Source organism: Hypanus sabinus, chromosome 3 (genome assembly GCF_030144855.1).
Source record: "Hypanus sabinus isolate sHypSab1 chromosome 3, sHypSab1.hap1, whole genome shotgun sequence".
In the NCBI taxonomy this organism is placed as follows: domain Eukaryota; kingdom Metazoa; phylum Chordata; class Chondrichthyes; order Myliobatiformes; family Dasyatidae; genus Hypanus; species Hypanus sabinus.
The window spans coordinates 146,597,513-146,620,659 of NC_082708.1; the positions used below are offsets into that span (position 1 = coordinate 146,597,513).

Below are 23,147 nucleotides of genomic sequence, written 5' to 3' on the forward strand. Positions count from 1 at the left end.
TTTAATTCATTTTATCCAATCTACCCTGTTAATGGGTTGATTGTAATAAAAGCTCTATCAGGTCTAATTTTGAAAATCATTTCAAAGTACCAAAGACAGTAGGCCATGTAAATACAAGGAAGAACTATAAAAGGGACATAAACATACAACTGTCAGGTGCAATACAATATAGGAATTGAATCTGAAAAGAAAGCCCTATTTTCTAAATAGTTGAGAAGACAGTGAAAGTACAAAGTATTCAGGTATACAAGTGTAAAGATAGGGTTGTAAAGAGAGCTTTTGGTACATTAGCCTTTATAAAAGTATTGAGTATAAGTTGGAATGTTATGGTGAGATTGTATAAGGCATTGGTGAGGCCAAATTTGGAGTATCGTGTGCAGTTTTGGTCACCTAATTACAGGAAGGATATTAATAAGGTTGAAAGATTTCAGAGAAGGTTTACAAGGATGTTGCTGGGACTTGAGAAACTGAGTTACAGAGAAAGGTTGAATAGGTTAGGACTTTATTCCCTGGAGCATAGAAGATTGAGGGGAGATTTGATAGAGATATATAAAATTATGATCGGTATAGACAGAGAATGTAAGCAGGCTTTTTCCACCGAGGCTAGGGGAGAAAAAAAAACACAGGACATGGGTTAAGGGTGAAGGGGGAAAAGTTTAAAGGGAACAGTCGGGGGGGGGGGCTTCTTCACACAGAGTGGTGGGAGTGTGGAATGAGCTGCCAGATGAAGTAAATGCGGGTTCACTTTTAACATTTAAGAAAAACGAACAAGTATATGGATGAGAGGGGTATGGAGGTATATGGTCCAGGTGCAGGTCAGTGGGACTAGGCAGAAAAATGGTTTGGCACAGCCAAGAAGGGCCAAAGGGCCTGTTTCTGTGCTGTTATGGTTCTATGGTAAAAGAGAGGTGAGAATGGACATCTGACCACTGGAAAAACAATGCTGGAGAGGTAATAATGAAATTAGTCTTCACTGTGGAAGACACTAGCAGCATGCTGTGAAGTTGCCGTAACTGGAGAGAAGGTTCTTGGGGAAACTGAAAGTGGATAAGTCTCCTGGACCAAATGGTATACACCCCAGAGTTCTGAAAGAGGTGGCTGAAGAGATCTGAAAGTCTGGAAAATTGCATATGTCACTCCACTCTCCAAGAAGGGAGAGTGGCAAAATGAAACTATAGGCAGGAGTCTAATCTCAGTGGTTGGACAGATGTTGGAGTCAATTATTAAGGATGAGGTTTGAAAGTGCTTGGAGGCATGATATAATAGGCCACAGTCAGCATGATTTCCTCAAGGGAAAATCTTGCCTGACAGATTTGTTGGATAGAGAAAGGAGAATAGGTTGATGTTGTGTACGGTTTTTCAGAAGGTCTTTGACAAGGTGCCACACAAGGCTGCTTAAGCTATGAGCTCATGGTATTACAGGAAACATTCCAGTATGTTATATATCAATGATTTGGATGATGGAATTGATGGCTTTGTTGCAAAGTTTGCAGTTGATATGAAGATAGGTGGAGGGGAAAGTGGTTTTAAGGAAGTAGAAAGTCTACAGGACAGAGAATAGGAGAATGGGCAAAGAAATGGCTGATGGAATAGTGTTGGGAAATGTATGGTCATGCATTTTGGCAGCAGAAATTAAAGGGTTGACTATTTTCTAAATGGAGAGAAAATACAAACAATTGAGGTGCAAAGGGACTTGGGAGACCTTGTGCAGGATTCTTTAAAGCTTAATTTGCAAGTTGAGTCTGTGGTGAGGAAGGCAAATGCAATGTTAGCATTCATTCAAGAGGGCTAGTATATAAAAGCAAGGATGTAATTTTGAGACTTTATAAAGCACCGCTGAGGCCTTACTTGGAGTTTTTTGAGCAAATTCGGGCCCCTCATCTTAGAAAGGATGTGCTGAAATAAGAGGGTTCAAAGGAGGTTCAAAGTGGATTGAATGGCTTGTCATATGAAGAGCATTTGATGACTCCAGGCCTATATGCCCTAGAATTCAGAAGAATGAGGGGTGACCGCATTGAAACCTATTGAATAGCGAAAGGCTTTGATGGAGTGGATCTAGAGAGGATGTTTCCTATGGCGGGAGAGTCTACGACCATTGGATACAGCCTTTTAGATGAGGAGGAATTTCTTTAGCCAGAGAGGTGAATCTGTGGAATTCTTTGCCACAGGCAGCGGTGGAGGCCAAGTCTTTATGTATATTTATGGCAGAGGTTGATAGATTCTTGATTCGTCAGCATGATGGAATAAGTGGAGAAGGCAGGAGATTGCGGCTGAAAAGACAATTCTATCCGCTATGATGAAGTAGTGGACCAGACTCGATGGGCCAAATGGTTTAATTCTGCTCCTATATCTTATGATCTAAGACTAGGCACAATGACTAAAAGTTGTATTAACTTTATTTGTAATCCTTTGAATTTAATCGGATCACCCTGGAACCATCTTGAAAGATTTAAGGTGATTAAGCAGTCTAATAAAAACAGACAAGCCATATCCATAGTTGGAAAATTTAGTCCAAGTACTTTGATGTAGTACAAATCTGTAATTCAAAATGGTAGAATACTGTGGAGATTATGATCTATCAAAATTTAAAACTAACATTGGTTTGGACAAAATTTAAAATGACCAAATTAATATTTTGTATGGTGCATTGGCCTTCATCAATTGTGGGATTGTGTTTAAGAGCCGAGAGGTAATGTTGCAGCTATATAGGACCCTGGTCAGACCCCACTTGGAGTATTGTGCTCAGTTCTGGTTGCCTCACTACAGGAAGGACATGGAAACCAAAGAAAGAGTGCAGTGGAGATTTACAAGAATGTTGCCTGGATGGGGGAGCATGCTTAATGAGAATAGGTTGAGTGAACTCGGCCTTTTCTCCTTGGAGCGACGGAGGATGAGAGGTGACCTGATAGAGGTGTACAAGATGATGAGAGGCATTGATCGTGTGAATAGTCAGAGGCTTTTTCCCAGGGCTGAAATGGCTAGCATGAAAGGGCATAGTTTTAAGGTGCCTGGAAGTAGGTACAGAGGAGATGTCAGGGGTAAGTTGTTTTTCTCCCCCCCCCACACAGAGAGTGGTGAGTGCGTGGAATGGGCTGCTGGTGGTAGTGGTGGAGGCGGAAACGATAAGGTATTTTAAGAGACTCCTGGATGGATACATGGAGCTTAGAAAAATAGAGGGCTATGGGTAAACCTAGGTAATTCTAAGGCAAGGACATGGTCAGCACAGCTTTGTGGGTAAATGGCTTGTATTGTGCTGTAGGCTTTCTATGTTTCTCTGATTAAACACTTGAACAAAAAGGAGCACGAGAAGCCTGAGAATGGAATGAGGGATTAATAATTATTTTTTTTTAAACTGGAACGAACAATTTAACTTCCTAAAGTTCTTGATGGGTTTCTGATTTATGGAGAAGGAGCAGGTTATCATTGGCAGTAATGTTTCTATGCTTAACTCTTTATAGCTATTCCTAAAGATGCTTCAAGGTTTAGTGTAATAAAGCAAATACCGTTTCACATCACAACTGCAACATACTGAAGCAGTTGTGCAAATATGAACTAAACATTTTCAACACTTTCACTGAAAAATTTTAGTACAAATTTATAAACAAATCTTAATTTAATCTAGTTTATTTTTGGAATATAATTGCAAAACATCATATGATTAATACATTATTCCCACAGTTTGTAATCACAAATGTTTGTATCCTTTATAAAAGCTGGGTCTTTCAAAGTCACCGACATAAATCCTATGAAAAAGAAAAAAATAATTAACCAAAAATAATTCTCAGCAGCTGATGTTCTACTTTATTATCATAGGTGAATAATGGAATATTTAAACTGCTTAAAAGGTAAATACACATCTTGTCTATGTATTGTTATTCAAAGATTTTTAATAAGCTTAATTTCTCTGTATCCCTCATTACAATTTTATCTGTTTTAGTCTAGGGAACTGAAATTAACTTTTGCTTATCTTTTCCTTTTTCATATCTATTGAAGTTAGTGCACTACATTTCTCACTAGATCACTCTTGTATTCTACTATCCCTTTCGTCATCAATTTTCTAGCCCTCCTTTGCTGAATTCTGAATTTTTCCCCAATCCTCAGACTTACTACTCCTTATGACAATATTCTAAGCTTCTTTCTACAATACTCAGGATATCAGGTTATATAAATTTATATAAATTATATAAACAGTTAGATAAATTTAAGTATTTATGTTTTAAAAGCTTTGATGACAGCACAAAGCAGGATCACAGCATCTACACAAATTCAAATTTCAGTCAAGAAATTGCAATTAGCTGTATTGGTTTTCAATTTAAGGATATCTTTAAAAGAACATACCCATCCGCTGGGATTTTTTGATGGTCTTAGAAATTTCTTTTTGTTTCTTTCCACACAAACCTAGAAAGTAATCATAAACAATTTAAATCTCAGTGTAGGCTTCATTTTCTTAACAACTTTTCCAAACCTGTTAATTACAATTTGTTTACTGGATGTCCTCATAGCCAGGAAGTTAAAGCTTCTATCGCCTTAATAAATTAGCATTACTCTATCTGTACTTTTAAAATGAGATGCTGAATTGTAAAGCATGCTTCTAATTCATGTTCATGCTAATTGACACAATAGGTTTCTATTCTATAACTTGTAAAATCAATCAGTTTAAAGGAATTGACTCTGTATTGCCAAAATTCAAGATGGAATTAACATTCTAACAGCAATTTTATAGTTTTCTGGTGTTTGTACCATAAATTTGTGAACAGATCATATTTTAATCAATGTGAAAGAAATTGCAGTACACAAATCTCTTTATAAACTAAACAAACATACCCTATTGTATAAATAGTTTCAATGGTTCATGGGTAATTGTACTTTATTTTGTCCCTTCTCAGTCCCTGCGCTATTCATACAGTGGTGCTAGGAAGTTATTGAACCCTAAAGAATTTTCTATATTTCTGCATAAATAACCTAAAATGTGATCAGATCTTCATGCAAGTCCTAAAACTAGAATGAGAACCCAATTACATAAATAACACAAAAATCATTATAGTAAACACAAAGTACACTGCAGATGCTGGGGTCAAAGCAAACCTGTCCCTGCACCTCCTCTCTTACCACCATTCAGCGTCGCAAACACTTCATTTGAGAGTCTGTTGGGGTCATTTATTGCATCCAATGCTCCAGGTGCGGCCTCCTCTACATCGGCGAGACCCGACGCAGATTGTGGGGGGCTGCTTCGTTGAGCACCTCTGCTCCGTCTGCCACAACAGAAAGGACCTCCCGGTTGCCACCCACTTCAACTCTGCTTCACATTCCCATTTGGATATGTCCATACATGGCCTCCTCTACTGCCATGATGAGGCCAAACTCAGGTTGGAGCAGCAACACCTCATAGACCATCTGGGTAGTCTCCAGCCGCTTGGCATGTACATCGAATTCTCCAACTTCCGGTAATTCTTTCACTTCCCCCATCCCAGTTTCACTCTGCCTCCTCTTCCAGCTGCCTATCACCTCTCTCATGATTCTGCCTTCTTCTACTACATAGTGCTTCCCCCTTACATTCCTTCTTCACCTTTCCTGCCTATCCCCTCCCTGCTTCCCCTCCCCAACCCCTTGATCTTTCCTCTGATTGGTTTTTCACCTGGCACCTACCAGCCTTCTCCTTCCCACCCTCCCCCAGCTTCTTTATAGGGCCCCTGCCCCCTCCCTCTTCAGTCCTGACGAAGGATCTCAGCCCGAAACATTGACTGCTCGTTTCCACAGATGCTGTCCGACCTGCTGAGTTCCTCCAGCTTGTTGTACATGTTACAAAAAACATTATATTTGTTCATTTATTTATGAGGAAAATGATCCAATATTACATTTGTTGGAAAATGTTTGTGAACCTTGCTTTCAGTAACTGGTATGATCACACACCCCCCCAACTTGTACAGCAATAACTTCATCCAAACATTCCTGGTAACTTGTTCAGTCCTGCACATCAGCTTTGAGGAACGTTAAGATATTCCTCCTTATTAACCTGCTTCAACACTGGGATGTTGGTGGACTTCCTTCCATGGACTTCAGTTCTTTACCCAACATTTCTACAGGATTAAGGTCATGTCTTTGCCATTCCAAAACACAAATTCTCTTCTTTTTAAAATGATTCTGTTCTTGATTTACTCATTTTTCTTATCATTGTCCTGTTGCATTATCCAACTTCTATTTAGCTTCAGATGACGGAATGCTACCCTGAATTTCTCCTATGTCTTGATACAATTTTGAATTCATCGTCCCTCAACAATTGCAAACTGACAAGGCCCTGAGGCAGCAAAGCAGCCCAAAACCATGATGTTCCTTCCACCATTCTTCACAGTTGGGATGAGGTTTTGGTGTTGGTGTGCAATGCCATTTTTCTCTCCAAACATAGCAATCTGTATTTCTGCCAAAAAGTCCCAACTTTAGTCTCGTATGTCCACAGAACATTGTCCCAGAAGCATTGTAGAACATCCAGGTGGTCTTTTGCAAACTTCAGACGTGCAGTAATTTTTTTTTTGGAGAGCAGTGGTTTCTCTGTGGTGTCTTTTCATGACATTCTTGTTCAGTGTTTTTCTTATAGTGGACTCAGGAAGAGATTTTTGCAAGTTCTAGAGATTTCTGCAGGTCTTTTACTGTAACCCTCAGGTTCTTTTTCACCTCCTTCAGCAATGCATGCTGTGCTCTTGGTGTGATCTTTGCAGGATGCCCTCTCCTTGGGAGAATAGCAACAGTACTGAGTTTCCTCCATTTGTGGACAACTGCTCTTGCTGTAGACTGATGAACACTCTTTAGAAATTATTTTGAAGCCTTTTCCAGCTTGATGAATCTCTACAATTCTTCTTCTAAGGTCCTCTGAAAGTTGTCTTGATCAAGGCATGGTACACATAAACAGGTCTTTCTTGAGAAGAGCAGGTTCTGTCAGTAACCTGACTTTGGGTGTCTTTTTTTTATATATAGAGCAGGGCACCTCTACGATCCTCACCTCCAATCTCATCTCATTGATTGGAACACCCAACTCCAAATAGCTTTTGTAGAAGGCATTACCCAGAAGTTCACATAACTTTTCAACAAATACATGTAATACTGGATCATTTTTCTCAATAAATAAATGAACAAGTATAATATTTTTCATGTTATTTATTTAATTGGGTTCTCTTTATCTAGTTTTAGGATGGGTGAAGATCTAATCACATTTTAGGTCATATTTATACAAAATAGAAAAAATTCTATAGGGTTCACAAACTTTCTAACATCGCTGTATCTTTGTCTTTTTAGGCAACCGTACAAAGAATTGGGGGTAGAAGGGGGAAATATTTCTGGGAAAACAGGACATACCATGAATGTATATCATCTGTGAGTGAATCATGAAATGAGAGGTGATAAAACAAATCGTGCTGATTTTAATTTCTCCCCCCATATATTCTGAGTGAGATTTTGTTTTGCATTTCAAAATGTTGGCAATAATTTATGAACTCCTTTGGCCAAGTTCCTACAAATCCAATTAGCCATAAGACGGAGGTCATCTGTAGCCCTCTCTCCACAGCTGATTTTACACTTACATATTTTTAAATTGGTATGGGTAATTGCATGTAGGGTTTCTAGGAATTACTACTTTGTTGAGCATATATAGGTTTAAAAATCCACTGCATGGATAAAATAAACAATTAGCTTAACATTTTATAAAAATTCAAAACTTGAGAACTCAATTAAATATATATTTACTGAAATTAACAGGATACCTGTTCTAGAGCATCTTGAAGTATTAACATTACATAATTTCAAATAAAATGTTATGCAAACTATACACCTTCTCTGATTCAAAACACATGCCTGCCATAATGAAAAGCCCAAATTCTTCCAATTAGAGTTCTAAAGAGTGCAAAATTATAAGTGTCTTACCAGTTATATGTCTGCCTAAAATACGACCTGTATATGGAGAGATGAACTGGGATAAAAGCTTGTTTTTAAAAAGGGAATAAAGAAAAAAATGAAATGTACGTTAGTGTCAGAGTATATTGACCAGATTTAAATATAAACATTCAACATGCAGTTCAAACTTAAGCTAATAAAGCATTAAAATGTCTTCATTTCTCCAATAAAAGCCCTTCTCGTTACCACCATCAGGAAGGGTACAGGAGTCTGAAGACCCATGCTCAATAATTCAGAAGCAGCTTTTTCCCTCTCCAACCACCAAATAGACTTTATATTATTTTTTGTAATTTAGAATAACTTTGTCTTTGTATTGTACTGTTGCTACAAAACAAATATCAAATCATCCAAGTCAGTGATAATATTTCTGATGAATTAACTTCGTTAAACTTAGGTTTCAAATGTACTTAATGAAAATGACGGGACATTACTAAAAGCTAAATAAAGATTCACCCACCACTTTTTGCCTGCCGATGAAGGTGATATGGGTGGATACAATGGGGTCTTTTTATACTCTTAGATAGGTACATGGAGCTTAGAAAAATAGAGAGCTGTGCAGTAGGGAAATTCTAGGCAGCTTCCAGAGTAGGTCACATGGTCGGCACAGCATTGTGGGCCAAAGGGCCTGTAATGTGCTGTAGATTTTCTATATTCTGTGTTTCTATGCTCTAAGATGAGATTCACAGTTTACAACATTCCTTCCTGAACAGCTATTTGCCTAACTTAGATTTTATCTGAAGACTGCATAAAGAATAGTGGCTATTGCATTCATAAAATGCCACTCCACACAATTATTACTACATTGTAGTCCAGTAGATGGTGTTGATCTACATATAATTATCATGGCAAAAATCCTGTTCTTCAATATCCTATCTATCATATAATGTAGCCCTTGAGCACATATTACCTCATACATTTATTGAATTTCATTTAACATCCTGATCAGTAAAATGAGCAAACCTGTACATTCTTGTAATCCACTGAAATGCCACACAAAATGCACTTCTTGGGAGGCACTTTGTAAGGATTTTCTAGCTTTATTGGCTGGAAGAAAGTGGAAGCTATTTGAGTATTTGAAACATTAATAATCAAGCTGTTTCTCCACCATCACTTCAATGAGTAAACAACCAAATTGTTAGGTGACTAACTATCACATTAAGATAAAAATATTCAATGAAAGTTTGTAAGGCTCCTCGGTAGAGATCGTTAAGAGCACCAAATTTCTTGGTGTTCACCTGGTGGAGAACCCTCAACACCAGCTCCATAGCAAAGAAAGCCCAGCAGCATCTCTACTTTCTCTGAATGCTGAGGAAAGTCCATCTCCCACCCCCCCCCCCCCCCCCATCCTCATCACATTCTACAGGGGTTGTATTAAGAACATCCTGAGCAGCTGCATCACTGCCTGGTTTGGAAATTGCACCATCTCAGATTGCAAGACCCTGCAGCGGACAGTGAGGTCAGCAGAGATCATCGGGGTCTCTCTTCCTGCCATTATGGACATTTACACTACACACTACATCTGCAAAGCAAACAGCATTATGAAGGACCCCATTCACCCCTCATACAAACTTCTCCCTCCTACCATCTGGGAAAAGGCACCAAAGCATTCGGGCTCTCACGACCAGACCTTGTAACAGTTTCTTCCCTCAAGCTATCAGACTCCTCGATACCCAGAGCCTGGACTGACACCAACTTACAGCCCTCTACTGTGCCTATTGTTTTGTTTATTATTTATTGTAATGCCTGCACTGTTTTGTGCACTTTATGCAGTCCTGGGTAGGTCTGTAGTCTAGCGTAGTTTTTTTCTGTTGTTTTCACGTAGTTCAGTGTAGCTTTTGTACTGTTTCATGTAGCATCATGGTCCTGAAAAATGTTGTCTCGTTTTTACTGTGTATTTTACCAGCAGTTATGGTCGGAATGACAATAAAAAGCGACTTGACTTGAATGTTCCTTTTATATCCTCTGCATTAGGAGAATTTGCATAACATCAAAACTCTCAACACTTCAATTGATGATAAATGTAAAGGGTAAAAACACAGAAATGTTCCTTCAAGGAATGGTCTGTAATGAAAATTCAGATGACCAAAGACACACTGTAAGGGAAAGGCAGCAAGGTACACCAGAGCCAAACAAACAGCAAGAAAAGAGAACAGTCTGTTAGCTGGTGAAGATTAGAGATTGAAATCAAGGGATGTTTGAACAGGGATAAGAATTTTTAATTTCAATGTAGATGAGAAAGGTCAGGCATGATGATGAACAGGGACCAAAAGCCACAGAAATTAAAACTGTGATAGAAGTGATAAAGCCATAAAGAAAGCTTTGGCAAACTAAACTTAACGTGGAGGTGAACTTAATTGTAACAAACACAAGAGATTATAACTATGCAAATTAATGTCTGATGAAATATAGTATGGAAAATTATTTGGGAAAAAAAAGAGTAAAAAGAGTAGCAGGTTACAAGAATTTCACTAAAAACTTACAAAAGCCTACTTGGACAACAAATAAGTCTTTAGATTAAAAGAAGTTTGCAAAATAGGAACAATTAATATTGTTTTAAAGAGTCTTGAATCTTAATCTATATAATACCAGTTGAGGTAAAACAGGTTTTTCAGCTGAACTACTTTTCAGCTTGAATCACATCCATCTTTCCTAATCAAACCATCAACATAACATTTCCTCATTTCTCCCTCACTGAATTTCTGGTTCCAAGTTAATGTATTAAATTATCTGCCCTCAAGTTCCATGTTCTCATAGTTCTTTGAATATAGCTTTCTTCTACATTTCTAATCGAATTTCTTAATGATCATATTATTTTAATGTTCTCTGGTTTTGCTTCCTAGACCTCTAATGAAAATTGAAGCACTTTCTGTTTCTCTTTCCATAGATGCTGCCTGGCCTGCTGGTCATTTCCACTATTTTCTGCTTTTATTTCAAATTTCCATCATTTATTTTTAGTCCTATTTCTTACCATATCAGAAGCAGTTGGAAACTGTTGAGTGGTGATCCCCCTTTGCCAGTACCCTGCAAAACAAACATTTGAAAATCTAGACTGTGCTTCAGTTTTCAATTAGTCTTTGAATATTGTTAAATTGTAAATAATCAATTCACAAAGGAACAGAAGTGCAATACCAGATTCCATCAGCAAAGGCACTAATAAACAACTCCAGCAATTAATCCTTCTGATTCTTTTGATTTGTATGAACAGAATGTAAGACCAATTTTCCACTACATCTTGGTATGTGGTGAAAATAATAAACCAATACAAGACAAGTTGATACCAAAATGTTAGTTTAATAACAAAATCTATTTTGTAAACATTTCTAAATCTGATAAAGTGTTTATGCGTTAGGTCAGACTCTTGTGTAAGATAAACACATTCACCTTACCGTGTTTACAACCATCAGTTGAGCACTACGAAATTTCAATAGACAGTAGGTGCAGGAGTAGACCATTCGGCCCTTCAAGCCTGCACTGTCATTCTGAGATCATTGCTGATCACCTACTATCAATACTCTGTTCCTGCCTTGTCCCCATATCCCTTGATTCCCCCATCCATAAGATACCTATCTAGCTCCTTCTTGAAAGCATCCAGAGAATTGGCCTCCACTGCCTTCCGAGGCAGTGCATTCCAGATCCCCACAACTCTCTGGGAGAAGAAGCTTTTCCTTAACTCTGCCCTAAATGACCTACCCCTTATACTCAAACCATGCCCTCTGGTACTGGACTCTCCCAACATCTGGAACATATTTCCTGACACTATCTTGTCCAATCCCTTAATAATCTTAAATGTTTCAATCAGATCCCCTCTCAATCTCCTTAATTCCAGCGTATATAAGCCCATGATTTCTGAAGGCATCATGTCAGTTCGTATTGATACTGTGGAGTGGTTTTCTGTTAAAATTCTCTGTGACAAATATAATACCAAGTTACTCACCACACCCACAGTCCACACCTTCAACATTACCATCAAGGCAAGAAGCCAATTCATTTGAATGTAGCTCAGAGGAGCATGAAAGGCTTAAATGACAGTCATACCTAAATTTGAGGAACCAAGTTACCGAAGCTGAGTTCTAATTTCAAAACCTAGCTCTCTCCAAACTAGTAGATAAGATCAAGCCCCTCCTGTTGTACCACATCCAACAAGAGATAGTGAACAATCAACAAGGTCTGGTAGCTCCATCCTCAACAGTGGCATGCCAAGGCAAGTGTAAAAGTAAAGGCTATGGTACATGCAATCATCTTCTATCAGTGGATGATCTTTCCTGAGGTCCTTACCCTCAGTGAAACTTGCCTTCAATCGACTTGATCTGCTCTACGCAATATCTAAAATACTGGCAAAAGAACAATGGGACCCAATGCCATCTCAGTTGTATTGCTGAAGGCCTGGAATTAACAAGCTACATTTCTAAGCAACATACACAAAATGCTGGAGGAACTCAGCAGGCCAGGCAGCATCTACGCAAAAGAGTACAGTTGACATTTCAGGCCGAGAACCTTCATCAGGACTGGAGGAAAAAAGTTGGGGAGTCAGAGTTAGGTAGGGTGAGAGGAGGAAGAAACACAAGATGATAGGTGAAACTGGGAGGTGGGGGGGGGCGAAGAGGGTGAAGTAAACTGAGAGTTTGGTGGTAAAAGAGATACAGGGCTGGAGAAGGGGGAATCTGATGGGAGAGGACAGAAGATCATGGAAGAAAGAAAAGGGAGAGGAGCACCAGAGAAAGGTGATGGGCAGGTAAGGAGATAAGGTGAGTGGAATGGTGAAGGAGGGGTGGGGCATTACCAGAAGTTCGAGAAATCGATATTCATGCCATCAGGTTGGAGGCTACCCAAACAGAATATAAGGTGTTATTCCTCCAACCTGAGTGTGGTGTCATCATGAGAGTAGAGGAGGCCATGGACTGACATCTCAGAATGGGAATGGGAAGTGGAATTAAAATGGGTGGCCACTGGGAGATCCTGCTTTTTCTGGTGGGTGGAGTGTAGGTGTTTGGTGAAGCTGTCTCCCAATCTGTGTCAGGAAGTCACTGCTCAAACTGAAATACAAAAAGAATGGTGACTGTGTGCAGAAGAGCAAATCCAAAGCTGAGAATGTAGGAAGTAGTTCATCTGACTTCACAAAGCTTTACAACCATACATGCAAAAAAAAACTTCGAAGTTTAAAGTAAATTATCAAAGTACGTACAGTACTGCACAAGTCTTAGGCACCTATAGATAACCAGAGTACCCGAGACTTTTGCACATTAATAGTAATTTTCTGTATTGCACTGCACTGCTGTCACACAAAAGAAACAAATTTTGTGACATATGTGGGTGATGATAAACCTGATTCTCATATGGGTCTCTATTGTGGACTGTGAGGAGAAGGGCACAGGGAGAGGAGAATCGTGGTTAGGAAAAGGGCAAGAGGGAGTGGAAGGAGAGGGAAGCACCAGAGAGACATTCTGTAATGATCAATAAACCCACTGTATGGAATCAAATGACCTTGCCTGGTGTCTCAGGGCTGGGTGTATCTGCACCCGCGTCACTCTCCACCTGACACTCCTCTGCCACCTTTCCCACACTCTTCCTGTGCATTCCACCCTCGCTATTTCTCAATATCCTTTGCTCTCGCTAGATCTACAAACTCACTCTTCGCTCCATGTTGACAAATACAATACAGAGCAAAAGTCTTAGTCTCTCTTTCTCTAAAGAGAGATGCACTCAGTAAATCCAAGAAACGTAATAGAATCAGCAAAAGACCGCATGCAGCGGAATGGACAAATAACAAACTGGAATTACAAAATAAAATAAATAACTGGAATAAATAAGTTATAACTATCAAGAACTTGAGATGAAGAATCCAGGTTGTGAAAACAGTTCCATGATGGGGCGATTAAAGTTATTCCCACTAGATCAAGAGACTGTTGGTTGAGGGGTAATAACTGTTCCTGAACCTGGCAGTATGGGTCCTGAGGCTCCTGTATCTTCTTCCTGATGGTAGCAGCAAGGAAAGGGCATGCAACAGGACTCTGTGTAGATGTGTTCATGGTGGGGAGGGCTTTACCCATGATGGACTAGGCCATATCCACTACTTTTTGTAGGATATTTCATTCAAGGGCATTGGTGTTTCCATACCAAGCTGTAATGCAACTAGTCAATATACTCTCCACCATACACCTACAGAAGTTTGTCAGTTTTAAGATGTCATACCGAATCTTCACAAATTCCTATAGAGGCACTGCCGTGCTTTCTTCATAATTGTAGATCCTTTGAAATGATAGCCGAGGAATTTAAAGTTACTGAGCCTCTGCTCCAATCTCTGATGAGTGAGTACTGGCTCATAAAACCCTGCTTTCCTCCTCCTGAAGTCAATAATCATCTCCTTGGTCTTGCTGACATTGAATAAGAGATTGTTAATCTGGCACCAATCAACCAGATTTTCAATCTCCCTCCTATCTGTTGATTCATCACCACCTATGGTTTGGGCAATGATAGTGGTGTAATTAACAGATTTAAATATGGCATCAGAGCTGTGTTTAGCCTTACAATCATAAGCATATAACAAGTAAAGGCAAGTTACCACATTCTTCTCAGGTACCAGTATAATTAAAGCCTACTTCAAGCAAGTGGGTACCTCAGACCGCCAAAACAAGAGGTTAAAGATAACGGTGAACACTCCAGCCAGTTGATCATCACAGGTCTGTAGTAATTGGCCAGGTATCCCACTGTGCTGGATGCTTTCTGTGGGTTCACCCTCCTGAAGGATGCTCTCACTTTGGCCTCAGACAGAAATCAGGGGCTGTGGTAACTTGTGAAGGTTCTGCCATGTTTTGCTGGTCAAAGCAGACACAGAAGGCATTGAGCTCATTCTGGGATTAAAGTCCTGTTGTCATCTATGTAGTATTCAAGCACTGCCACAGCTGTCAAGCATCCTCCAATGACTCAAGTTTGGCTGGAGTTGCCACTTCATTTGTGGGATGGTTTCCAGAAATTGTACCTGGACCTCTTGTATCCTACTTGGTCACACAAGATCTGTCACTGATCCAGCCCTCAGCAGATTGCAGATTTCATGGTTCATCCGGTGCTTATGGTTGAAGACTGATTTTGTGGGGGAACACTCACCTACGGTTGTTTTATCAAGTCTGTGTGGGTTTTTGATTCAGATCCTCTGATAAATCCTTGAACATGTCCTAGTCCACTGACTGGAAGTAATCCCACAGCCACTCCTTTGCCTCTCTTATCCTCATCTCTGGAGCTTTGCTTTTTAGCCTCTGCCTGTGTTAAACCTTACTTCCAAATATTACGGGAGAGGAGGGGGGGGAGAGAGAACACACACACATATACATACTGCAGTCAGGATCACAGGAGACTCGTGGTAAGTAGAATGGCCAGCACTTTATAGACATTCCAGGTAGGGGGAACAAGACCACGACAAAACTACCACATCCAAGGACCACGAAGAGTTTATCATAAAACACAGACCCCCACCCTTTTGCCTTTTCTGAATCAGCAGTTCTGTCCATCCTGTGTATCGAGAAGCCTACAGGTCTAACCAATGCATCTGGCATGCCAGGAGTGAGCCATGTATCTCCATGAAACACAGAACACAGCAATTTCTCATTTCCCTCCAATATAGCAATCTTGCCTTTAGTTCCTCAGTCTTGTTCTCCAGTAGCTGCACATTTGCAAATAAGATGATGGGCTTCATTCCTCTGCATTTCAGCCTGGCTTGGAGCCCTCCCCTCCTCCCACTCTTTTGGCCATGGTCCTTGGTCTGCTTATAGGCACTGTAACTGCATGACTGAGAGGCAAGTCCAACGATTCCTTCAGAAGATCATGAAATCACTAATTCAAAGCTATGTTGCTTAATTGGAAACTACAGTCTGTAGATTGCAGTAAGAGTAATTAGAGATGTATATTTAGAAATTTTGTAACTAGCCCGCAACTTGTCTCTGATAATTTAAAACAGCAAAGACCACTGTTTTAAGATCTAACACAAAAGAATCTGTACACCAAATTAGCTTAAATAAGCCTGCCTGATTAGCAAAATCCTCTTCTGGTACAATAGAGTCACATTGTATAACGTGACAAAATGCATTAAGGCTTCATTCATGAAAACTTCTTTGACACCATCCAGCAACTTTAAACTCTGTCATTCAGAGCACTGGCTCAATTTCTAATTCCTTTCCATGCCACAACATCGTCCTTGCAATGTTAGTTCATTGTTGCCTGAGTGAAATTACTTAAGGAACAGAAATGCAAGAACAAGAGAAAGGCAAGATTCATGCCTGTCTATCAGAACCTAATTTAGGGCAGAGAGCAGATATTAAATGCAGGTTTAAACAGCGACAGCCAATTGCGAATTGCGACTTGTTAAAACTAAACTTCCAACTCAGGAAGCCACAGAAAATAATGCATTTATCTTTTTCTATCAATTAAGTTTTGAGTCCTCTAGTTTCAAAGACATAATGCCAGCCAATAGAGATATTTGTCCTATAATTTGGTATTCCAGTATAACACTTATCATTAATTTTCCTACTCCAATAAGAATAATCGCATTTGACACCCTCGACCTTATCACCAACCCCACGAAATCGCCTCAGCACCTTCTCCATAGAGACCTCCTAAGATCTATAAGAAGAACCAGGCCGGGTTACAAAATTCGCTTTTTAATACAGATTTAGGAACTACAGCTATTTTGTTTCAGTCCTATAAACTATAAGATGCCTCATTATTCTTTGCAAAACCTTCCAAGAACTTCTGTCCTCTCAGCTTCATTACCTGAACGGCATGTCCTCACTACCCGCAACATCCCACCATCCGACCAGAAGTCGCCAGACCCAGAAAAGCAGGACTACGCATGCGCAATTTCCCGTTTTCTCCTCCCCCCCCCTCCCGCGCACGCGCAGATTGTACCACAGATTGACTGTCTCTGTTGGCCAGTTGGGGAGGGGAGTGCTGTAGTCCGGAAATGACGTCTAGACGGTAGTTGCAGCTGCGCAGCAGGCTCTTAGTAGGAGGTGGAGTGTTGTCTCAGTTTGCGTCCGTTTATTGCTGTAAGGGCGTTAAGATTGAGTGTGAATATGGGAAAATTAAAGGTGTGAATGTAACATTCTAGTGTTAGTGGCACACTGCCAATGTGAGTGTGAACTTTAGGGTGCCACTGGTGAGCTACGGAAGTTTGGAGTGGTTATTGGCGCGCATTAAGTATGGGAGTGGGTGAATTTTGGGGTTATTCGTGGCAAGTGTGGGAGTGAACTGTAAGCTGCCAGTCAGTTATTTTCATATTGTGGGAAAGTGTTGATAGAGTAAATCGCTGATCAGATTCTTGTATTAAAAGAGTGACTTCACTTTCAAAAGTCTTTTGTTCTAAAATTACTTTCTGATAAGGACTTGAAAGGTGATACTTAACTACAAGGACTTTTTAAGAACATCTAATTAGAATACTTTTAATGCCTGTGATCATCAGGAGGATTTTTGAGCTATGATTTCTTTTATGATATGAGCGCGTGTAGATTTTTTAAGGCTCAAAAATATTTGGGGGTGTAATTATAACTTTAATAGTTGAGTACATTTTCAACATTGGGTTTTCTGGGGTGATGCTGCAGAATGAAGTGGACTTTATGTCCCCTGACATACAAAAGAACAAGACAGAGCTGCTGTGACTTTATGTATGTTCTAAAATGGATTTGGGCGAGGCTGATGAGAATATAGATGATAATCAATGGGTTTGCATGCGAAAGAGAGTTAGGGAAGTTAAGGAGACCCTGCCACCTAGTAAGAAAACGAGCATCAGTGTTTCTGAAATAACTCAGAAGCAAAAGGAGGACGTGCAGTTTGAAGCATTAGTAGCCCAGGACCATATGGACCAGGTAACGCAGCAAACTGCAGAGATTTGCTTGATGTAGATAAGAGATTTGGATTTTCATGTGTCAAAAGGGCTATATTGAACAAATACAGAAGAAAATGTTGGGAATATAGAAATAACTAACAGAATGTTAAATATAAGGACGCAGTAGAACAGCAAAGTATATTCGACTACAAAATGGGACAGCTTCACTGTTTCTGTGCTTCAGGTTTGATCGTAATCACACATGGAATTTGCAAGTTTTCTCTGTTCTGTTTCCTTCCACATCTCAACGATGAGCTGGCTGTTTGCCATGTCCTGTGATTGTTAAATTACTCCTATTGTCAGTGAATTGGGAGACTTGAAGGGAGATCAGTGAATGGAACTGGTGGAAAAGCTCTGGATGTCTGATTTTAAAATTTCACATTCTAATGTTCACGTTATAAACAGTACTGTCTCGACAATATCTTAATGCAGAAATTCCATGATTTAATGGGTCGTACTTATATTTTAAGTTGTATAGAAATGACAAACAGCCAAGGTCTGAATAGCAAAATCCAACAATGCACATAGTGATACTTGATCTAACTGTCTTAAACTATGTACATAAATACAGATATAAATCTTGATGTAATTGTTCAGAGAAATTAGGGAGCCACCTTTATGGGTAAAATGAATCACTCTACTGAATCTACTTCATTGCTCCAAACACATACAAATCACAATCAGGTTTAACATCAACAGCATATGTTGTGACATTTGTGAAATTTATGGCAGCAGTACAATGAATTACATAATAAATATAGAGAAGAAAAGCTGAGTTACTGTAAGCATATACTTACAGTATGTAAATGTGGTGTAAGTGAAAAATATTAAAATTATATTACAAGGGTTGTATGTGTTGAGAATTGTTTCTACCTTGTTTTGCTGTAAAGATGGACCTTTAATTCTATAATGTGCCCATCTTTTAAAGAGAACTATTAAGACCCAACCAACTTGTCAGAGAACTCTCCCACCTTGCCCTCCATGTCTACAAGTATTCTAGAGTGTGTTGTTATATCCATCAACACAACTTTTAGTATAGCTTACCTATGTAATATCTCTCCACTGTTTTTATAATGCTTTTAGAGAATTAACTACAAATTCTTAAACCAAGTTACAGCTTTTTTTTAATATAGTTAAACTTCATTGTGGGGAAGAGTTGAATTCTGACATTACAAAATTGTGTAAAATGAATAGTAAATTGGTTAATTTTTAATTGCATAGTTTAAAATTAATGAGGTTAAGTAAAAAAAAAATCTTTGTTTAGGCAAGGTGAAGCAAGGTTGAATCAGGGTACACGATATAATCAGCTCAGATTTTAAAGTCTCATGTTGTCACACTTATAAGGAGTACAGCCTTGTACTTTTCATAATGCAGAGATTACAGCATCTGGTTTGGGGATAGTGAGAAACTGCACTATGCATAACAGATTTTCACACATTTTAAAATGAGAATATTAATTTAACATGGAAAAACTATGGTGGAGGGATCAAACAGGCAAAATATGAAGGAATTTCCCTTTGTCCTTGAAGCTCATGTGTTGCTGTTTGTATCCATTGACCTTTATACACTCTTGCTATTTCCATTGACTTTAATTGTAACCAAAAGTATTGCTGTTTATTTATAATGAAGCTGTGAAGCTGACTGTACCAGTGCCACAAAACGAGGAAATCAAGATAATGTTCCCAGTGATTGATTCTCTTGCTATTTAAGCAATGTTATGCTGTAACCTTGTATGTAATTGTGATTTTCTGTAATTAAAAACAGCCTAAGAATATAATATTTTGTACCATGGCATGTAAATTTTTAAGCTGAGTACTGAAAACTGAAAACTGAAAACGGCATGATTAACTTATTTAATTATTTATGGTTTTATATTGCTATATTTCTTCACTATTCTTGGTTGGTGCGGCTGTAACAAAACCTAATTTCCCTCGGGATCAATAAAGTATGTCTGTCTGTCTGTTACGCTGCAGGCAGTAAAATGGGATAAAATGTTTTAAGTAACATTTTTATCCCATCTTTAATCTTGTGTACGTGTTTAAATGCTTATTACGTAATGCTAAATATAGTATTTTAAAATGTTAGTTGACATGCATTTTGTTTGTTGTATAACTCTTCATTGTGTTTACAGCTTAGCCTCCTTGGCAGACATCGCAAGAGTTCTTTTAGGGCTTTTTTTTCTGGGGAGCAGGTGTTGGTGAAGGGAATGAAGGAGAGGCAGCAGTAGATATCAAGGAAAGCAAGATCCTCAGTTTAGATTGCTAAATTTTGAGATCATTTATGAGTAATGTCCCTTTGCCATTGACCACAAAATTCAGGCCAGATTACTGTATCTGATGCAAGAACAGGACAACGTGAGCAGTCTATGACTGTATAGTCCTATTTGCATTCATTGGTTACTACAATTTTAATTTTTATCAGTCAAATAGAAATATGAGTACTAAACAGAAAATATGTTTCTCTTTCCTTATGCTTATTAATGGTACAATTACCTATAGCAGTATAACATAACCTAGGTTTTAGATTGTGAACACCAACATTTACTTAGTGCTTGTGTTGTTGATATATTACTTGATTTGCTTGTGTGTACTATTTTAATTAAGATGTTATGTTATTCCAGGTTGACTCCGACAGTCAAGTGGACCTCTTTGGAGACTATGATAGTTTTGGAGATGACAGCTGGTTACAGGCACAGTTTGAAGGTTCAGAAAGAAAACATTCTGTTTGTACTTCAAGTCCAAAGAATAATGAAGGGGAAAATACTCTGGGTCATATAACATTTCAGAATTCTGGCACGCTTAATTTACAAAATGATGAGAATAATATTTACAAACTTACAGAAGATGTTGAATCAATTAAAGATGCCTGTAGGAGTAGAAGTACTATTACAACTGAACAGTTTTGTTCTAAAACTTTGTCTGTGTTGCATGCTGGAAATATGGATGAACTGGATGAATTACCAAGCTCACAGCTTGCACTAATGGAGGAATTTGACACTCCACTGGTAAAACATGAAAGCAAAACCGTAGAGCCAGAAGCCATCCAGTCATTGAACTGCATTGAGGAGGACCATTTTAGCAATCCTTCGGTCTTGAATAAAGGAATACAAAATCTTAATGCTCAAAACCAATCAAGGACAACAAATTCTGGAACGCATAAGCAGCTAAGCCTCAAAGATCAGATGAAAAATGTCATGACTGAAAATGCTAAGTCGCCAACACCACAATTATCAAGGAGTAAACAGTTGAAGGAGATTATCCTATCTGAACAAATAAATGTTGCAATGAAAACTATTGAAGCTACTTCAGATATTGATATGGGCCCTTTTTATGGACTTCCAAGCAAAGTTAAGGATTTGATATTCCAGATCAAAGGCATCAAAGAGCTTTACGGTAAATAAAGGAAACAATTTTAAATATAGAATGATAAAAGGAACAACTTTTTGCACCTTGTGATCTAGAACTCATTCTAGTAAATAGTAATGAGTTAGAATGCAAAGTGTATAGGCAAACTGGTCAGATTGGCAAAATAACCTGCTAACAAGGTTCAGTGATATTAAGTTGCAGTTGGACGGGGGTTAAAGTTGCACCCTGTATGTTGCATGTCACTGAAGTGAGTAGGCCTTTCTCAGTAAATAGTAGGACCTTGGGAAGTGTTCTAGAATGTAGGGACCTAGGACAACAAGTACCTGGTTCCCTGAAGGTGACGTCACAAGTGGACAGGGTGGTGAAGAGTGTTTTGGTATAATGACCTTCATGAGTCAAGACATTAAGTATTGGTATGTTATGTTACTGGTGAGACCGCATTTGGAATATTATGCTCAGATTTGGTTACTCTGCTATAGGAACGATGTCATAAAGCTGGAAAGAGTGCAGAGGACATTTGAGGATGCTGCCAGGACTTGAGGGAATGAGTTGTGGAAAAGGGTTGGGACTTTTTTTAACTGGAGAATGAGGGGTGATCTTGGAAGTGTACAAAATCATGAGAGACATAGATGGGGTGAATGCACATGGTATTTTTTCCTGGACTGGGGAATCAAGAGAAAAGGGCATAGGGCAGCTTTTTCTCGAGAGTGTTCATTATGTAGAATGAGCTGCCAGAATTTGTGGTTGAAGCAGGTACGTCATCAACATTTAGAAAGTACTTGAGCAAGTGCATGCAAAGAGAAAAGAAGACCGCCATATCCAGCGGGCATTGGAGTGAGAGGTAGCAGAACGATAGGGCTTTGGCTCAACAGGCTTAGGCAGTAGTGAGGCAAGGTAGTTTTGCCTGTATTGATAGGAGAAAGGAAGTGCGTGTGTGAGGCCCATGTTCTGTGCTCGGTGTCAGATGTGGGAAGTCCTGGAGTCTCTCAGCCTCCTGGACGGCTGTATCTGCACCTGGCATGTCCAGCTGCAGCTCCTTAGGGACTGAGTCAGGGGACTGCAGATGCAGCTTGATGGCCTTTGTCTAGTCAGGGAGAGCGAGGAGGTGATAGAGAGGAGTTATAGGCAAGTGGTCACTCCAGGGCCATGGGAGACAGATAAATGGGTCACAATCAGGAGGGGGAAGGGGAAGAGTCAGGTACTAGAGAGTACCCCTGTGGCTGTCCCCCTGAACAATAAATACTCCTGTTATGTTCCGGAGGGACAGCCTACCTGGAGGAGGCAACAGTGGCTGTGCCTCAGAAGGGTAGGGAAAGGAAGAGGAAGGCAGAAGTGATAGGGGACTTTACCTCCCAGGTGCCAGGGTCAGTGATGTTTCAGATTGCATCCACTATATCCTGCAGTGGGAGGGAGAACAGCCAGAAGTCGTGATACATATTGGTACCAATGACATAGGTAGGAAAATGGAAGAGGTCCTGAAAACAGACTACAGGGAGTTAGGAAGGAAGTTGAGAAGCTGGACTTCAAAGCTAGTAATCTCGAGATTACTGCCTGTGCCACATGACAGTGAGAATAGGAATAGAATGAGGTGGAGGATAAATGCGTGGCTGAGGGATTGGAGCAGGGGGCAGGAATTCAGATTTCTAGATCATTGGGACCTCTTTTGGGGCAGGTGTGACCTGTACAAAAAGGATGGGTTGCACTTGAATCACAGTGGGACCAATATCCTGGTGGGGCGGTTTGCTAAGGCTACTGGAGAGAGTTTAAACTAGAATTGTTGTGGGGGTGGGAACCGAACTAAAGAGACTGGGGAAGAAGCTGTGGGCTGACAAATAGAGAAAGCTTGGAGACAGGGTGTGAGGGAAGATAAGCAGGTGATAGAGAAGGGTCATTTCAGATGTGTCTATTTTAATGCAAGGAGTATTGTGAACAAAGCGGATGAGCTTAGAGTGTGGATCAGTACTTGGAGC

At 39.5% G+C, this 23,147-nt stretch overlaps 2 protein-coding genes across 2 annotated transcripts in view; one reads left to right on the forward strand and one right to left on the reverse strand.

Annotated features, from left to right (window-relative positions):
- Positions 1–3,608: 3,608 nt before the first annotated feature.
- On the reverse strand, positions 3,609–16,799 carry mrps18c (mitochondrial ribosomal protein S18C). The gene is made up of 6 exons (XM_059965323.1): positions 16,702–16,799; positions 10,910–10,962; positions 8,902–8,985; positions 7,912–7,969; positions 4,339–4,398; positions 3,609–3,743 (listed from the first exon to the last, which is right to left on the reverse strand). The coding sequence occupies exons 1-6, from the start codon at positions 16,730–16,732 to the stop codon at positions 3,667–3,669; spliced, it is 363 nt and encodes a 120-aa protein (XP_059821306.1). The 5' UTR covers positions 16,733–16,799; the 3' UTR covers positions 3,609–3,666.
- A 108-nt stretch (positions 16,800–16,907) lies between these two features.
- Positions 16,908–23,147, forward strand: part of helq (helicase, POLQ like) — a 59,703-nt gene continuing 53,463 nt past the window's right edge. The window contains exons 1-2 of the mRNA XM_059965324.1: positions 16,908–17,792; positions 20,433–21,204. Coding sequence (XP_059821307.1) covers positions 17,604–17,792; positions 20,433–21,204 — 961 coding nt within the window. The 5' untranslated portion in view covers positions 16,908–17,603. The remainder of the gene's footprint in view (positions 17,793–20,432; positions 21,205–23,147) is intronic.

What these genes read in the sequence shown, in the direction of transcription:
- mrps18c (XM_059965323.1), bottom strand. Translation starts at nt 16,732, where the DNA reads ATGTTGCGGGTAGTGAGGACATGCCGTTCAG. An exon ending in TTCCAACTGCTTCTGATATG is followed by an intron (nt 8,986 to 10,909) that starts GTAAGAAATAGG and finishes ACTTTCTTCCAG; the next exon opens with CCAATAAAGCTAGAAAATCC. An exon ending in TTTAGGCAGACATATAACTG is followed by an intron (nt 4,399 to 7,911) that starts GTAAGACACTTA and finishes ATTACTTTCTAG; the next exon opens with GTTTGTGTGGAAAGAAACAA.